The 15,890-nt window shown below is 42.2% G+C and overlaps 1 protein-coding gene and 1 pseudogene across 1 annotated transcript; both read left to right on the top strand.

Annotated features, from left to right (window-relative positions):
* Window positions 1-6,972: 6,972 nt before the first annotated feature.
* H2BC1 (H2B clustered histone 1) lies at window positions 6,973-7,356 on the top strand. The gene has a single exon (XM_075540734.1). The coding sequence runs from the start codon at window positions 6,973-6,975 to the stop codon at window positions 7,354-7,356; it is 384 nt and encodes a 127-aa protein (XP_075396849.1).
* A 947-nt stretch (window positions 7,357-8,303) lies between these two features.
* LOC142437638 (myb/SANT-like DNA-binding domain-containing protein 3 pseudogene) lies at window positions 8,304-9,360 on the top strand (annotated as a pseudogene).
* Window positions 9,361-15,890: the final 6,530 nt, after the last annotated feature.

The raw sequence follows: 15,890 nt of genomic DNA, 5'->3' as shown, positions 1-15,890 counted from the left end.
TCCCACGAGGATGTAACAACTGCCCTGTTGATGAGGTGTAAATAAAAAAGCACAAGACTTTTCAGGGGAGGGTTTGAGACATGGAAACACTGCCTTCATAAGGGTATAGACCTAGATGGCGGATATATTGAGCTTTACTTTTTGATATTTTGTTTAATAACCATTTCTAGACATTTTATCAATATTTTTTACTTACCCTCCTACATAGACACACACATACACAATTGTAGTCTCTTGCACTTAAAGGAGATTCAAATTAAAATAATGTGACAGCACTTTTCCCTATTACCTAAGCACATATTTATTTAAAGAACACCTACAATTGTGATGGCAAAATAAAACATATATCATCATGCTTTACTGATGCCTTAAAAAAACTTTTTTATCATGACTTAAGGGAAGGCATACTTAGCAGATCATCATGTCTACATTCAATAACTCCTCAGTCCTCCCAATATCATGGCCGCTTCCATTATATTTTACCTAGCTCCCTCTTGTTAGCTAGTGTCTTCCTCTTCATCCAACCTAACACTTGTTTCCTCTCAAGCCCATGGCTTCCACCACCCTGGTGACCATCAACTCTATTTCTTTCAATGTGAAAAAAATTATATTAAAAAGAATATTAGCAGTTCCATATGCTATTTGTCCTTGTGTGATTGGCTCATTCATTTAGCATAAGGCCCTTCAGGTTCTTCTGTGTCATGATGTGCTTCACAGATTCACCGCCGTCACTCTTGAATCGTGTGTTTCCCTGTGTGTATGCGCCAAAGTTTATCCGTTCTCCCACTGATGGGCCTATAGGTTGCTTCACTGATGGTCTTTCTGATGCAGCCACCTGGAAGAAAGATTTATTAAAATGCAGCAAGAGTTTTAAAAATTTTGCATACTCATGAGGCAGGAGAAGCCTCTATTTTACCATCTAACCCACAAACTTGAACTGCACTTACCCCCTCATACAACCGGACGAGCCACATTTCTTGATATAAACTTATCTCTTTGTGTACCTATATTACATGTCACTGGTTTTGCATCTCTGGAGAACCCAGCCTAACACAATAGCAAAGTTAAAAACAGAAAACAATAAATGCTGTCTTTTGGAGAGCCCGGAACACTTGTATGTTGCTGGTTGGACTATAAAAATGTCCATCCACAGTGGAAAGTGATATTGTATTTCCTCCAAATGGTGGGAATAGAAAGACCACATGATCCAGAAATCCCTCTACTAGTTTATATCCTAGAGATGTAGAACTGTCACACTGCTAGATATATCCCCATCGAAATGCATCCCAGCCCTGCTCACAATAGCCCAAAGATGCCCATCAGCAACCTAGATGCCCATCAGCAAAGGACAGAATAAATCAGCTTTGGCCCTTAAGCCCAATGGCACACTGTGCACGGTTGGAGAATAAAGATGAATCTTCAAAATATCTCACAACACGGATGAACTAGGGGATAGTATGCCGAGTGAAGTTAGCCAATCACAGGATAAATATTTTATGAGACCATTGCTGAAAAAAAAAAGTCAGGAAAAGATTTTTCACTCCAACGCAAACATTCTTTGATGGGTTCCAGGGATGGGGGAAGGCTCTTTGGTCATGGAATCAGGTTACATTTGGGGCTGCAAAGCCAGCAGTTTGAAACCGCAAGCTGCTCCAAGGGGGAAAGATGAGACTTTCTACTCCCGTTAAGATCTGCAGTCTTGTAACCCGTGAGGGCAGTTTTACTCTGTCCCGTAGGATCACTGGGAGTTGGAGTCAATTTGCTGGCAGTGGATGAGGGGTGTGAGGTGAAGTCTCAGACTAGCTCAGTGATTCCCAAAGTGGGTGATACTGCCCCTGAAGGGGCTGGGATGATCCAGGGGGCTGCAAGACCAGCCACCTACACTTTATCCTGGATCATGGCCTAGAGTACAAAAAGCTTTTAATTGTCAGGGGGACGCTACGTAATGGTTCTTTTGTTTTATTCTGAGAGGGGGTGGCAGGTCAAATAAATTTGGAAGCTATGGGCTAGAGGGTAAGCAAATTTACCTCGCATGAAGATGAAGACAATATGCATGGGGAGAAAAGTTAGGAAAACATGATGGAAGCATTGGAAGACACTGGGAGACATGTAAGAGTTAGAGGCAATGGAGGCAAGTGCTGCTCTGTACACAATCCTGCAATGATTTATGAGTGGACACTTGGACAGACACACAGGCTGAACAGGTAGATACATATATGTTGGATGAAGCATATTTGTATATATCAGTGGATATCAGTGGATACATATACATTGGATGAAGCATATCTGTATATATGTATTTACTTTTGCTGCAAAACATCTAGGAATGTGGTGGAGCATATGGGGGGCAAAGTAATGAACACTTCTTAGACATAACCAAACACCTTGAGGCGATGAGTTGCTGAACCTGCAGAATTAGGACCATAGCCTTGGGAGACACCTAGGTCAATGGACATAATATGGTTCTACTTTGTTCAGTAGAGCTACTGGGGTCTTAAAACTTCACGAGCAGCTCTCAAATCGTGGTCTTTCCCTCTCTGGAGGAAAGAATAATAATGAACATTGACAGGTGATTATCTGGAAACAAGCAGTCCAATGGACTGAAAGACAATGTGCACATCAGAGTCTAGAACCCTGAGACCAGAAAAACTAGGTGATGCCCAGCGACCACCAGCCACTTCTTTCAGAGGGACCACACCAGGAGGTCTTGAGTAAAGTGGATGAAAAATTGATTGTGGATACCAAGAAAATGAAATACTTGACAGCTAGAATTCCCCCCCCCCCCCTTACTGCTCCCCATTTATCATGATGTTCCCCATCAGTCACTTGTAAGCACTATTTTTATTTTATTAATGTTACACTGTAATCTATAAATGGTTTTATGGTGGAGCAAATGGTCAAGAAAAGTGTAACAAGGGAGGTGATGTTCACACACGGTCTTGAATGGTCTATGGAAAGAAATGCTAGCAGGACAGGAAGAACATTCCAGGGGGGATACAACTCAGAAGGACAAAGTGGAGTTGAAGCAAAGTGTAAAAGCTTCAAAGTGCTATCTGATTCACAAATCTTTTCGAAACAGAATCCTCTTTTTTTGTTGTTGTTTGATGGCTCTGCAAGGCTTGGTGAGCTTTCACGGTCAGGCAGATGTGGACACAGAGGAAATCTGGAGACAATGCCTCGCAGGGAGCCCAAGCATCTCATTCTGCCCATTTCTTTCCCTTCCAAGAGTTGCCTCTAATAAATCGTGTGCCTCTCAGCATCACGAGCGAGGTTCCCTCCCTTTCCTGGGGCCACCAGGGCCACGGGGCACACTTCACACTGACAGGGTCTCTGTGAAGTGGAGGTACCACGAGGCGGATGCTCCAGCAGGCTCCACTTTCCTTTACGGTCCTTTAGTTTGCAGAACATCCTTACATTATCCCAGGGTATGTGTGAGTTTTAGGTTTAAAGAAGTGTTGTAGATGATTCCGGAAAATAAAAAAAGTGTGAAATGGCATGTTGAAAACAACGAATAACTCAAGAAATTCTGCCGTTTAATTTAGAGGGGTTCCTCTCCCTTGCAAACTCGGGTCCTAACCTGGTTCTCTTCCCAACCAGGGCCCTTTCACCCCAACAGATAGAAAATTGATATTGATCACTCAAACAAAACTCCCTCAGCAGGCCAATTCTGACTCACAGACCACGATCGACCTGCCCCTTTGGGGGAAAGCCTTATGTTCCTCCCACAGAGCTGCTGGTGGTGGCGGATGCTTGTACTAGGGGTGTGGATATTAGAAAGCAAGGCCACGGGCGAAATGCTCTTCTTGACATATCAGAACACGCAATCAGCATGGGTTGTTGCTGATGTTAACCTTGGTCATCTGGCTTTCCTGGTTTCTCCACTGCATAGCTACTTCCCATTCTTACCCGTTCTCCCATTCTTACCTGTTCCATAATCTGTGCATTGGAAGCAAATCTGAGGAGTTAAGCTCCATCTTCTTGGGGGATGACTGTCTATCTATATAAAGATTTTGGAATAAGGATATTTGTTTCATAGTCCTTATTTATTTATTCAGTCATTGATTCATATCTGTAATTCTTCCTTGATTCTGAAAGTTCATGTCTGCCATGCTGTAGACATTTTAATATAGCTTTGTCCCATATGTCTGTGTGATTCTCTTTCCACAGTTTTCAAATTTGTTCATTTTTTGTCCCTCCTTGCTCCCACCTCAGGCCGTATTTCATATTTATAGAGAATAATTCAAATAACATAAAAATAAATTTAATTGTGCACACTCATCATGTTGTTTGCTCTTGTTACTAACCTTCTCAAAGAATTATATAATTTTCTTCCTACCTGCATCTACATGCTGACCTACAGTGTCTAGGGATAGCTTTCCACCCCGATCTCAGATAACTAATGAGGTTTTTGGGGGTTGGTTTTGTTGTTGTTTTGCGTTTTCCCAGGCTGTTGAATATTTTACAATAATTATATATTTGCCAGCCTCACTGAGCGCTAATTTAATTTTATTTCTCCTGGTGTGGAGAGTACATACAGATCAACAGAAAACAGTCTTGTCTCTCTTTTAGTAGTTAAAAAAGGAAAAAAAATGCCCCCAAGAATAGAATTGTGTCTGAAATTATCATGCTACAAACTCTTCTTGTCACATTCCTGATTCTGAAACTGGCTGTGGTAGTTAGGTAATCTGCTGTTCATATGAGACTTACTAGTGAAGGGGTGGTTTACCTGTTAATCAGGTCACTGCTTGAAGACCTCCTTTGGAGGCGCTAAGGAGATAAATACCTTGCTGCAGGTGGCACACTCACTCCCTGGGAGACATTGCAGCTGACAAGGCACATGGAGACAGGCTGATGGCAGCCAGGCCCTTGGAGCTGGAGAAGCCATGTGGAGTCCCCTGCTAGTGCTGAGATGCTTACAACACCATTGGATCCACAAGACTTGCCACCTACTGACCTGTGATCTTCCTGCATCCAGTGTCATTGTATGTGTTTCATGAGTCTGAAGAGGACTTTATAGATTGGTATTGGACATATGGGCTAATATTGGACTTATGGACTTGACCTGGACTGGGCTAGGATGCTATCTCAATATTCAGATGCTCTGGTATATAAACCTCTTTCTTATATACATGTGAGTGTCTATGCATCTGTTTCTCTAATCTAACACACTGACACTTGACTTTTACACATGGCGTCAAGGAGTTTTGTTTGTTTAGCTATCTGATTCTACATTTTAAGACACACTCTATTTCTTTGTTACTGAACATATTTTGTATAATATTGCAAGAGCCAAACGTTCATGCTTAAGTCCCTTGATTTAAAAATTAACTCTGTTTCTATCTTTTGACTTATAAATATGTCACCTCTGAAGATGTACTTTGGACATGTTATCAGGAGGGGCCATTTCCTGGTGAAGGACATCCAGCAGGATAAAATAGAGGATCACGCAAACAGACAAGACGCCCAGAGAGACAGGTTGATAGAGGGGCTGCCACAGGCGGACTTTAACTTCACAGTGATCGCAGGAATGGTACAGGGAAGAGCAGGTTTCATTCTGTTGTAATCACTATGGTCACAGTGGGTCAGAACTGACTGGGTGGCATCTAATAAGGCAACAACAACAAAAATGGACCCTTGATTCTTTTCTATGTAGAGTCACGAGAAGGAACTGAGCTGACAGCACTAAACACTAAAGGTTTCCCGACCTGGAGCAATTCTCACAGGTTTGAAAGGAACATGCTTGCTAGAAGGGCCTTCTGAGAAATCATGCAGCCTTGCTGATCGGCTGATGGACCGGGGGATGCTGCCCAGAGGTGGGGTACAAAGCACTACGACATACCTCTTTCTGTCGGTTCCAATCCAGTCCTTTAAGCATTCTCTTTCTCTTTCAAATGCAAGTGCTAAAGTAAGATTCCCCACGTTCATACGATTGTTTCAGGAACTAGGTAGTGATCATAGAGCTGGAGTGACTGCAGTTTGCTCCTTTCCCCACGGACTCCAAGAATGTCTTTGGAATGACATTGTTCGCCCCACGAGCCCAGTTCCCTGGCTGTTGTATCTAATTTAGGTGCCAATTCAAATCAACCCTGCTAATGGGTTTTTGTCAATAGTTAGTCTTAATCGAACTGTTTTGGGGAACCAATTCTAAGAACTCAAAATTGTCTCCCAAATCAATATGACTTTCTAATCAGTTTTGGTCAGTTATTTTCATTGGGAGTCTAATGCTTGTGACTCAGCTACTGCTGTTTATAGTCCACACACTATTTTTCTCTCGAAATTGCAGGTGGCTTTTAAAAAAGCGTTTAGACTTAAGGCATTTCCCCCTCTTCTCCAGTTGTGCCAGGCGAGACACGGTTTTACCATTTAATAAGTTATTACTTGCTCTGGATTTTGCGATGATGGCTCTAAGCTTTCTTGGACTGCAACATGTCCTGGATGTTGGACGTCTCGCTCATCTTCTTGTTAAGGGCCACGCTATCCCCCATCTTCAGGATCTCGGCTATCAGATAGTCCTACATCACCGCCAGAGGGTCAGGAACACTGGCCCTGACCCGCTCGACATAGTTGCTTTTCCATGGTAAAGGATGGATTCACCGCACAAGAAACTGCAGGCCTGCATGCTAAGACTGAGGCTTAGCTTTAACGCGCATTTTGACGCCCTATTTCTTACATGCAGGAATGATTAATGGTAGCGCGCTAGAAAGCCATAACCGTTTCCATCGCCGTTTCCATTTTAGCTCTCAGCTGTAGTCTGTTTACATGGAATGGTAGGTTGCTCTTTGATCTCTGATTGGCTGTTGGCCTTCTAGCCAATCAGAGAGTACTATTGGAATCACTATATTTACATACAGACCTCCACATCATCCAATCAGCTGTTGGATCCTCTAAACGTCATTTACGCTCAAGCCTATAAATACAGCTCTTGCCGTGGCCCGTCGTGCAGTTTCTGCGGAAGAGAGCTGAACACCAATCATGCCGGAGATAACTTCCAAGGGAGCTACCGTTTCCAAGAAGGGCTTCAAGAAAGCTGTCACCAAAGCGCAGAAGAAGGAGGGGAAGAAACGCAAGCGATCCCGCAAAGAGAGTTATTCCATTTATATCTACAAAGTGCTGAAGCAGGTCCACCCGGACACCGGAATCTCTTCCAAGGCCATGAGTATCATGAATTCTTTTGTTACCGATATTTTCGAACGGATGGCCGGCGAGGCGTCCCGCCTGGCGCATTACAATAACCAACCCACCATCACGTCGCGGGAGATCCAGACGGCCGTGTGCCTGCTGCTGCCCGGGGAGCTGGCCAAGCACGCCATGTCCGAGGGCACCAAGGCCGTCACCAAGTACACCAGCTCCAAGTAAACGTACACCAAAAAACGCAAAGGCTCTTTTCAGAGCCACTGACATTTTCTAAAAGGCTGTGCGCTCTTTTTTCCCCCTTCAGGTTTAGCCTTTTAAAAGGCCGAGTACTACCGCAATTGTTCATAAATTTTCAAGCTATTTACGTACTCAAGGTTTTATTGCAATCTATTAAATACAGTTGTAAGGGGAAAGCGTTTACTCAAATTCCCAGGACCACCTTAAGGAGCCTTAATGGCACTGCATTTGCAACGTTTTCTCTGAGCATCCAGAAAACCTCATGAGTGGTTTGTCTGGAATAATAACCGAGTTATCGGAATAGAAAGGCTTCGAATCTGTCTTCCTGGGAATGTAGTTTGTAGTAGAGAAAAGAGGCCGGATATCCCCTAAGCTTTCTTTACATTCCCCCCCCCCCCCATGTCTGGAATGAACTTGTATGTGACGAAAGCCTTCCATGCCCTCTTCAATTTTACTTTTGCTTTTTCAGCCACTTGGGCTAATGTTTAGGTCTGATGGGTCAGGAATCTACGGGATCTTACGCCTCTGAACCTTCTCGTGGCTTTTGGTTTTTAAGGACGCTACGCAGCCCAGGCCAACAGACGTAATCCGTAGTAAGATCCTGTTACACCACTTAAATGTGGTTATCTTTATTTTCACGCCATGTCTCCCTTCCTCCCTCCCTCGACAATTTACTATCATTTCACTCCCGGTTCTCACCTCCATCCCTGGCCTCCTCATATTCTTCAAAGATTTTTTTAAATGTAGAAACCACTTTTGTGTGTGTCTTTTTTCCTATAATGTTATAATTAAATATTTACCTTTATAAGATTGACTAGGCGGGCCTCCGGCCGCCCCACTCCGCCCCGGTAGGAGCCCAGGCCGCCCGCTCCTCCCCGTCGCCGCCCTCGCCACCGCAGGATCGCTAACGGCCAGGAGGGACACGGTGGAAAATGCAAAACAACGAAATCATAAATCCTGCCAAATTCTTCTCAGAATTGGAGAAGAGCATCCTGCTGGCGCTCGCGGAGAAGTACAAGTGTGCGCTGGAATGTAAGAAGAGTGATGCGCGAACCATTGCCCTCAAGCAGCGCACCTGGCAAGCCCTGGCCCACGAGTACAACTCGCAGCCCAGCGTCTCGCTGCGGGACTTCCAGCAGCTGAAGAAGTGCCGGGAAAACATCCAGGCGCGGACCAAAAAAATAATGGCCCTTGAGAAAGTGAAGCGGAGCGTCAGCCCCCTGCTGAGCACCCACGTGCTGGGCAAGGAGAAGATGGCCAGCATGCTGCCCAGCAGCTCTACTTCCTGCAGAGCGCCCCCGAGGAGGAGCCCGAGCACCACGCCACCCGCAGCCCAAGAGTCATTTGCGGTGTCAGAGAACTGTGCACGGATGACAAAGAGCTCATACATTTCCCAGCCTGCGAGGGGACCGCCCCACCGGAGCCCTCGTGCTCAGCCGTCGGGATAACAGCCAGTAAAAACGACCGGAGCAGAAGCTCTCAGGAAGGCGCTCTGAAAAAGATGCACGAGGAGGAGCAACATCAACAAATGTCCATCCTACAGCTGCAGCTGATCCAGATGAACCAGGTGCACGTGGCCAAAATCCAGCAGATGGAGCGCGAGTGCGAGATGGCCGAGGAGGCGCACAGGGTCAAGATGGAGGTGCTCAATAAGAAGAAGATGTACTGGGAGCGGAAGCTGCAGACTTTCACCAAGGGGTGGCCCGTGGCCTCATTTAACCGGCCCTTTCCCAACTCGCCCTGAGGCTGCGGGTGAGCCCGTGGCAGTGACACGCCAGTCATTCACGTGCGTTGGCACAGAAAGTTCGGGACACACACACGTGGTCAGTTACCTGCCAGAACAGAGCTACGACTAGGAAACTTAGTGCGGTTAGTCGTCACTTATTTAAAAGACGTTCAGGTAACCAGCTGCACCCTGTCTACCCCTTTCCGCGGCGGCAAAGAAGCTGTTGCCGTCTCCTACAGTTTCTCCCCACGCGGGCCACCATTCTGAATGCAATGTCGCCTGAATTAGAAGTCCTCCGAGAACGGCGTCTGAGTGTCCTGCTCTTTTCTTTATTTTTTAAATCGAATGGAAGCGTGACTCCGAAGTGTGGCTGATTTTCTTTCTTTTTTTGAAACAGCCCAACGTTTCTATGTAAATGAGTTCAGCCCACTCACTGGACATGAACGTGGAGGCCACCCCGCCCTCCCGTGGCCGTGCTGTGGGGCCCAAGTGGCTCGTCTTTAGGGAGCGCCACCGGTGGTCCTTTGGGCGCTGTTTCCTCTCTGCCCGTTGTTTTCGTTCCTGGTATAACTTATGTCTGCCCAAGATTTGGGAGCGTGTTTCCCAGTGGGGCCTATCAACTGCCTGGATTGAAGGCCTTTCTTTCCCCCAAAGAGGCGTTCCACCTTACGTGGCCTTGTTGGAACTAACAGTGTTACCGATTGGGGTGGGGGTGGGTGGGGGCGTGTTCTTTTAGATTTGTACATTCTGTTTGTTTTAATTAAAAAACCAAACACCACGGGAGGAAAAAAAAGATTGACTAACGTTGCTAAACATAATGCTCTCATTTTGTTCGTGTCTTACAGTGTTTAGCGAGGTATGTTTTATTGATGCATATGATATTACATGCTATAAATGTACCAGTTTATCCATTTGTTATTATTGGAGTTAAAATTTTTTCCCATGTTTTTCCTATTATGGAAATTGCTGCCGTAAATAAACATAGGTGTGCACATGTCTGTTCCTGCTGTGTGCTTTATTTCTTTAGGGGACATACCCAGGAGAAATATAGCAGAATCATAAGGTTTGCAGTTGTTTAAGGAAGAGCCATACTGATTTTCCATGCTAGCTTACAATTCTACAGTCCCCCCAGAAATGTGTGAGCATTCCAAACTGCATCCTCTCCAGCATTTACTGTTTTCTTTAATTTTGCTGAAAGTGTCAGTGTGAGGTGGTATCTCATTGTCATTTTAGTTTGTCTTTCTCTTATTGCTAATGGGTGTGAACATTTATTCATAAGGTTGTTGGCCACCCTGATGTCACTGTAGGTAAATTGTCTATTCATGTCTTATGCTTATGTTTAAGTTTATATCTGTATTTTTCTTGTGAACATGAAGTTTTCTATTGATTTTGTAGATTAGCTCTTTATCTAATGTATCATTACTAAATATTTTCCCCAATCTGTGGGTTCTCTTTTGAGATAACCGTTTGATGTGCATACATGTCATCGTTTTAATAGGTCCCACTCTTTTATTTTGTCTTCTACAGTGTGGCTATTTCCCTTATGTTCAGTACTGTGTTTATGCTTTGTTTATGCCCTTAAGTTTATCCCTATTTTTTTCATTGATGGTCGTTATGGTTATGGGGTTTATATTTAGGTCTTGGATCCATCTTGAGTTCATTTTTGTACATGGTGGGAGGTATGGCTCCTGTGTCATTCTTTCACAGGTAAAGATCAGATTTCTCCAGTACCATTTATTGAAAAGACTATCTCTTCTCCAGTTAATGTGTTTCAGTCCTTTCTCAAAAATTAGGTGTCCGTAGGTACTAAATTGTATTTCTAGGTTCTCAATTCTAATCCATTCGTCTTTATATACTTAGTACCAGTGCTAGGCTGTTTTTGTTTTGTTTCAACTTCCTTCTTCTTTTGAAAAAATCATTTTATGGGGGGGGGGGCTCTTATAGCTCTTATCACAATCCATCCGTCCATCCATCCATCCATCCATTTTGTCAAGCACTTTTGTACGTATGTGGTCATCGTCATTTTCAAAATGTTTCCTTTGTACTTGAGCCCTTGGTATCAGCTCCTCATTTCCCCCCTCCCTCCTCTACCCTCCCTTCCTCATGAACCCTTGATCATTTATAAATTATTATTATTTTTTCATGTCTTACACTGCCTGATGGTTCCCTTCACCCACTTTTCTGTTGTTCATCCCCCTGGTAGGGGAGTATATATGCTGATCATTGTGATCGATTCCCCCTTTTCTCCCCACCTTCCCCCAACCCTCTGGGTATCACTACTCTTATTATTGGTCCTGTGGGGCTGATCTGTTCTGCATTTCCTGTGTTGTGAGCTCTTATCTGTACCAGTGTACTGCTCTGGTTTGGCCAGATTTGTAAGGTAGAATTAGGGTCGTGATAGTGGAGTTGGGGGTGAGGGAAGCATTAAAAAACTAGAGGGAAGTTGTATGTTTTGTTGGTGCTATACTGCACACTGATTGTCTCATCTCTTCCTTGTGACCCTTCTGTAAGGGGATGTCCAATTGTCTACAGATGGGCTTTGGGTCTCCTCTCTATGCTCCCCCTCATTCACATTGATATGTTTTTTTTTGTTCTGTGTCTTTGATGCCTGATACCTGATCCTATTGACACCTCATGATCACACAGGCTGGTGTGGTTCTTCCATGTGGGCTTTGTTGCTTCTCAGCTAGATGGCCACTTGTTTATCTTCAAGCCTTTAAAACTCCAGATACTTTTGATAGCTGGGCACCATCAGCTTTCTTCAACACATTTGCTTATGCATCCATTTTGTCTCCAGTGACCATGTTGGGAAGGTGAGCATCACAGAATGACGCCTTATTAGAACAAAGTGTTCTTGCATTGAGGGATTACTTGATGAGTTAGTTAGTTTATTGTGCCAATCTGGCCGATAAAAACATGTGGGATTAATTGAAGAGTGGAAAGATAAATGGCTCAGTGAGCCTCACCTTTCTAGTTCTCGGGTCTCTTGCTTTCAGATGGTTGCACCAAAGTGCAGCTGCCTTAGCAGTTCCCAGCTTCAGCTTGCAAGACTGACTTCTTGCAAGACATCCCCAAGGAAAAGCCACATGGACCTAGCCCGATGTAGCCCGGGTGCTGGAGCAGCCATGTGGAGACTCCTGCGAGCTCTGAGATGCTTACACATTCACTGACCAGGCTTTCCTCCTGAAGTCGGCGTCATTATGTTTGCCTTGTGAGATGGAGGAGGACTTTGTGGATTGGTGTTGGGCATATGAGCTAATGGGTTAATGTTGGCCTTGTGGGCTTGGGCGGCGCTGGGTTGGGATGTTTTCTTGATGCTCACTTAACCTTTATATAAAGCTCTCTCTTATACACAAGTTTCTGTGGATTTGTTTCTCTAAAGTGCCCAAACTAATACACTTGATTAGAGGCCCAGTGTCTGTCTGCTGACTGGGCTGTTTTTAAGTACTATGGTTATATAATAGGCTTTAAAGTTTGGGAGTGAAAGACCTCCTACTTTTTATAAATATATATATACAGTGTTTTATTTATACTGTGTTTCTTTCTTTTCCATATAAAGTTGGTGATTTGTTTCTCCATTCCTTTGAAGAGTTATAGTGGGATTTGGATTAGAATTGCATTGAATTTGTATTTTTGGTAATATGCCTGTGAAAGTTACATAACCTCCTATCAACTTGAGTGAAGGGGTGGAGTCTAGCCTGTCAATCAGGTCGCAGCTAGATGACCTCATTTGAAGGCTTGACAGAGATAAATAGCTCACTGGAAGCCAGACCCAGTCTCTCTACCTTCCCTTTCCTGCTGTTGAGACACTCAGAGAGCTGGAGGAAATATATGGAGACCTGTGGCAACAATGAGATGCTTCCACTGCCACTGAATCCACAAGACCTTCTACCCACTGGTCTATGGTATTCCTGCAGTTGGCATCATTTCATGTGTTGCGTGAGTCTAAAGAGGAATTTATGGACTAGTATTGGACATATGGACTAATATTGGACATACGGACTTGGCTGGGATGTTTTCTCAGTATACAATTGCTCTTTTATATAAAGCTCTTTCTTATACACATGAGTGTCTATGAATTTATTTCTCTAGTTAACCCGGACTAACACAATGGCATTTTACAATGTTTGATCAGCCTATCCAGGAGCATGGTAGCTTTCTTTTGGTTTCTTATAAGAGTGTTATGTAGATTTCCATGTATATGTTCTTTGCTTTACTGGTAAGAGTTATTCCTAAATAGTTTATCTTTTGTGCAGTTATTATAAATAGTATTATTCTTTTAATATCTTTAATATTTTCTTTATTATGTAAGAATCCAAGGAATTTCTGTATTTTGATCTTTTGATCTTACAGCAAACTGCACTGCAAAAAATTTCAATTAGTTCCAACAATTTTAAAATGTAATTTTTTGGGCTTTGTATGTATAGGATTACATCATCTGCAAATATATAACGGAGTTCTATTTCTTCTGTGACTGTGTGGATACCTTTAATGTATATTTTTTGCTCTTATACCTCTTACTAAAATTTTCAGGACTATATTAAATGAAAGTGGTGATAAAGGAAAATCCTGTCTGGTTTCTGTTTGAAGGAGGAATGTTTGCAATTTATCTCCATTAAGTGAGATGCTGGCTGTTAATTTTGTTATAAGTCCTTTATTTTGTTGAGAATATTTCCTTTTATTTCTATTTTATTCAGAGTTTTTAATAAGTAATGTTTTTTGAGTTTTATCAATTGGCTTTTCTGCATGAACTGATACAATCATATGGTTCTCCCTTATTTTGTTTATGTGGTGAATTACATCAACTGTTGTTCTAACATTAAATCATCCTTACATATTTGCAGTGAATACGACTTGATCATGATTTCTAATTATTTTGGAGGAGGTGCTTTGTTGAATTCTGTTGGCAAGGATATTATTGAAAATCCTGATGTTGATCTTCATCAGAGATATTGGTCTATGATTTTCAGTTCTTGGGATGTCTTTGTCTTGCTTAGGTATCAGAGTTATAATTACTTCAAAAATGAGTTTGGTAGTATATTGTCCATTTGCATATTGCAGAATTGTTTATGTAGCATTGGTACTAACTCTTCTCTAAATGTTTAGTAGTGAAATAGTGTGTGTAGCATAGGTAGTAACTCTTCTCGAAATGCTTGATAATTCCCCACTGAAGCCATCTGGTACCTAACTTTTTGATGTTAGTAACTTTTTATGACTAGATCTATTTCTTCTCATGTTACAGGCTTGTCGAGATGTTGAACATCAGTATGTTGAAATTGATGTAAATAATGCATTTCTAGAAATTTATCCACTTTTTCCTAGATTTTAAAAATTTGTTGGAATACAATTTTTCATGGTTCTATGTGATTTTTAAAATTTCATTTGGTTCTTGTGTAATGTCATCCCTTTCATTTCTTATTTGTAGGATTTACCTTTTTCATGCTTTTTCTTTGTTAGATTTGCCAGTGGTTTATCAATTTTGTCAATCTTTTTGAAGAAACAACTTCTTGTCTTCCTGTATTTTTCTAGAGTTAAAAAATTTTTGATTCATTTATTTGTGTCCTCCCTAATCTTTATTATTTTTTCTTCTAGTATCCAATGGTTTGTTTTGCTTGTGTGTTTCTAAATTTTGTAGTTAACGTGTTGAGCTGTTTATTGTAATCCTGTTTGCCTTTCAGACTCTGTTCTGTTCAGGTCCTTTGCCCATCTCCTCAGTGGGCAATTATCATACATTGTATTTCCTCTTTAGATAGTTTCTGGTGAATTATTAAAACCAATCTAATAATTTAAGAGTTTTAATTTGGCTATACTACGTGGCTTGTGTGTTGCTGCGATGCAAGAAGCTATGTGAAAGCTGGAATTTCAAATGTCAGCAGCCAAAGTAACAGGTTTCAGCAGAGCTTCCAGACTAAGAGCAGACTACAAAGAAGGACTTGACTCCCCACTTCAGAGGAAGAAGTCGCTGAGAACTTTTTTCATAGATTCGAACCATTGTCAAATACTGAAAGCCTAAACAAAGAGAGCAAAACATTGTCAACGATGCTGCCAGAGGATGGGACTTTCAGGTCTAAGGGCACTGTAAATGTGACCGACGAAGAGCTGATTTCTTGTTGGAGAGTTGACTATGGTGAATCCAGTAAAGTCTATGGGAGTGAAGCATGTGGAATCTTCATTTGCTGATGAGGCATGACCCAAGATAAAGAGAAACAGCTGCAAAATTCTTTTAATTATTGCAACTTGGAATGTGATAAGTATGAATTTAGGAAAATTTTAAGTAGTCAAAAAAAAAGTTGGAACACATGCAGATCCATATCCTATGTATTCGCTATCTAAAATGGACTGATTTGGGCCATTTTGATCAAAGAACCATATGATTTGGTTTGGGCCATTTTGATCAAACAACCATATGATTTGCTATGCTGTGCTATGATTGTGAATAACACAATCAAAAGGAATGGTGTGGCATCCATTGTGAGAAAAGGTCTTGCTAAATCCACCATGAAGTACATTAATGTTTGTAATAGGATTATATCTATCCATTTTCAAGGAAATTCGGTCAATAAAACTATTCTTCATATTTACGTACCAACCAGAAAAGGTAGTGATATAGGTAGCAATCAAGATATAGTGATAATTATTGGTGATTGGAATGAAAAAGTTGTAAACAAAGAAGAAGGAACAGTAGTTGGAAAATATAGACTTTGTGATAGAAATGAAGTTTATTTGCATGATAGAATTTTGCAAAACCAACAACTGGTTCATAACAAATACCCTTTCAAAAACAACAACAAAA

Source organism: Tenrec ecaudatus, chromosome 1, assembly GCF_050624435.1.
Source record: "Tenrec ecaudatus isolate mTenEca1 chromosome 1, mTenEca1.hap1, whole genome shotgun sequence".
In the NCBI taxonomy this organism is placed as follows: Eukaryota; Metazoa; Chordata; class Mammalia; order Afrosoricida; family Tenrecidae; genus Tenrec; species Tenrec ecaudatus.
The sequence above is the reverse complement of the archived record's forward strand: the minus strand, read 5'-3'. Positions and strand labels throughout refer to the sequence as shown.

What these genes read in the sequence shown, in the direction of transcription:
- H2BC1 (XM_075540734.1), top strand. Translation starts at nt 6,973, where the DNA reads ATGCCGGAGATAACTTCCAAGGGAGCTACCGTTTCCAAGAAGGGCTTC.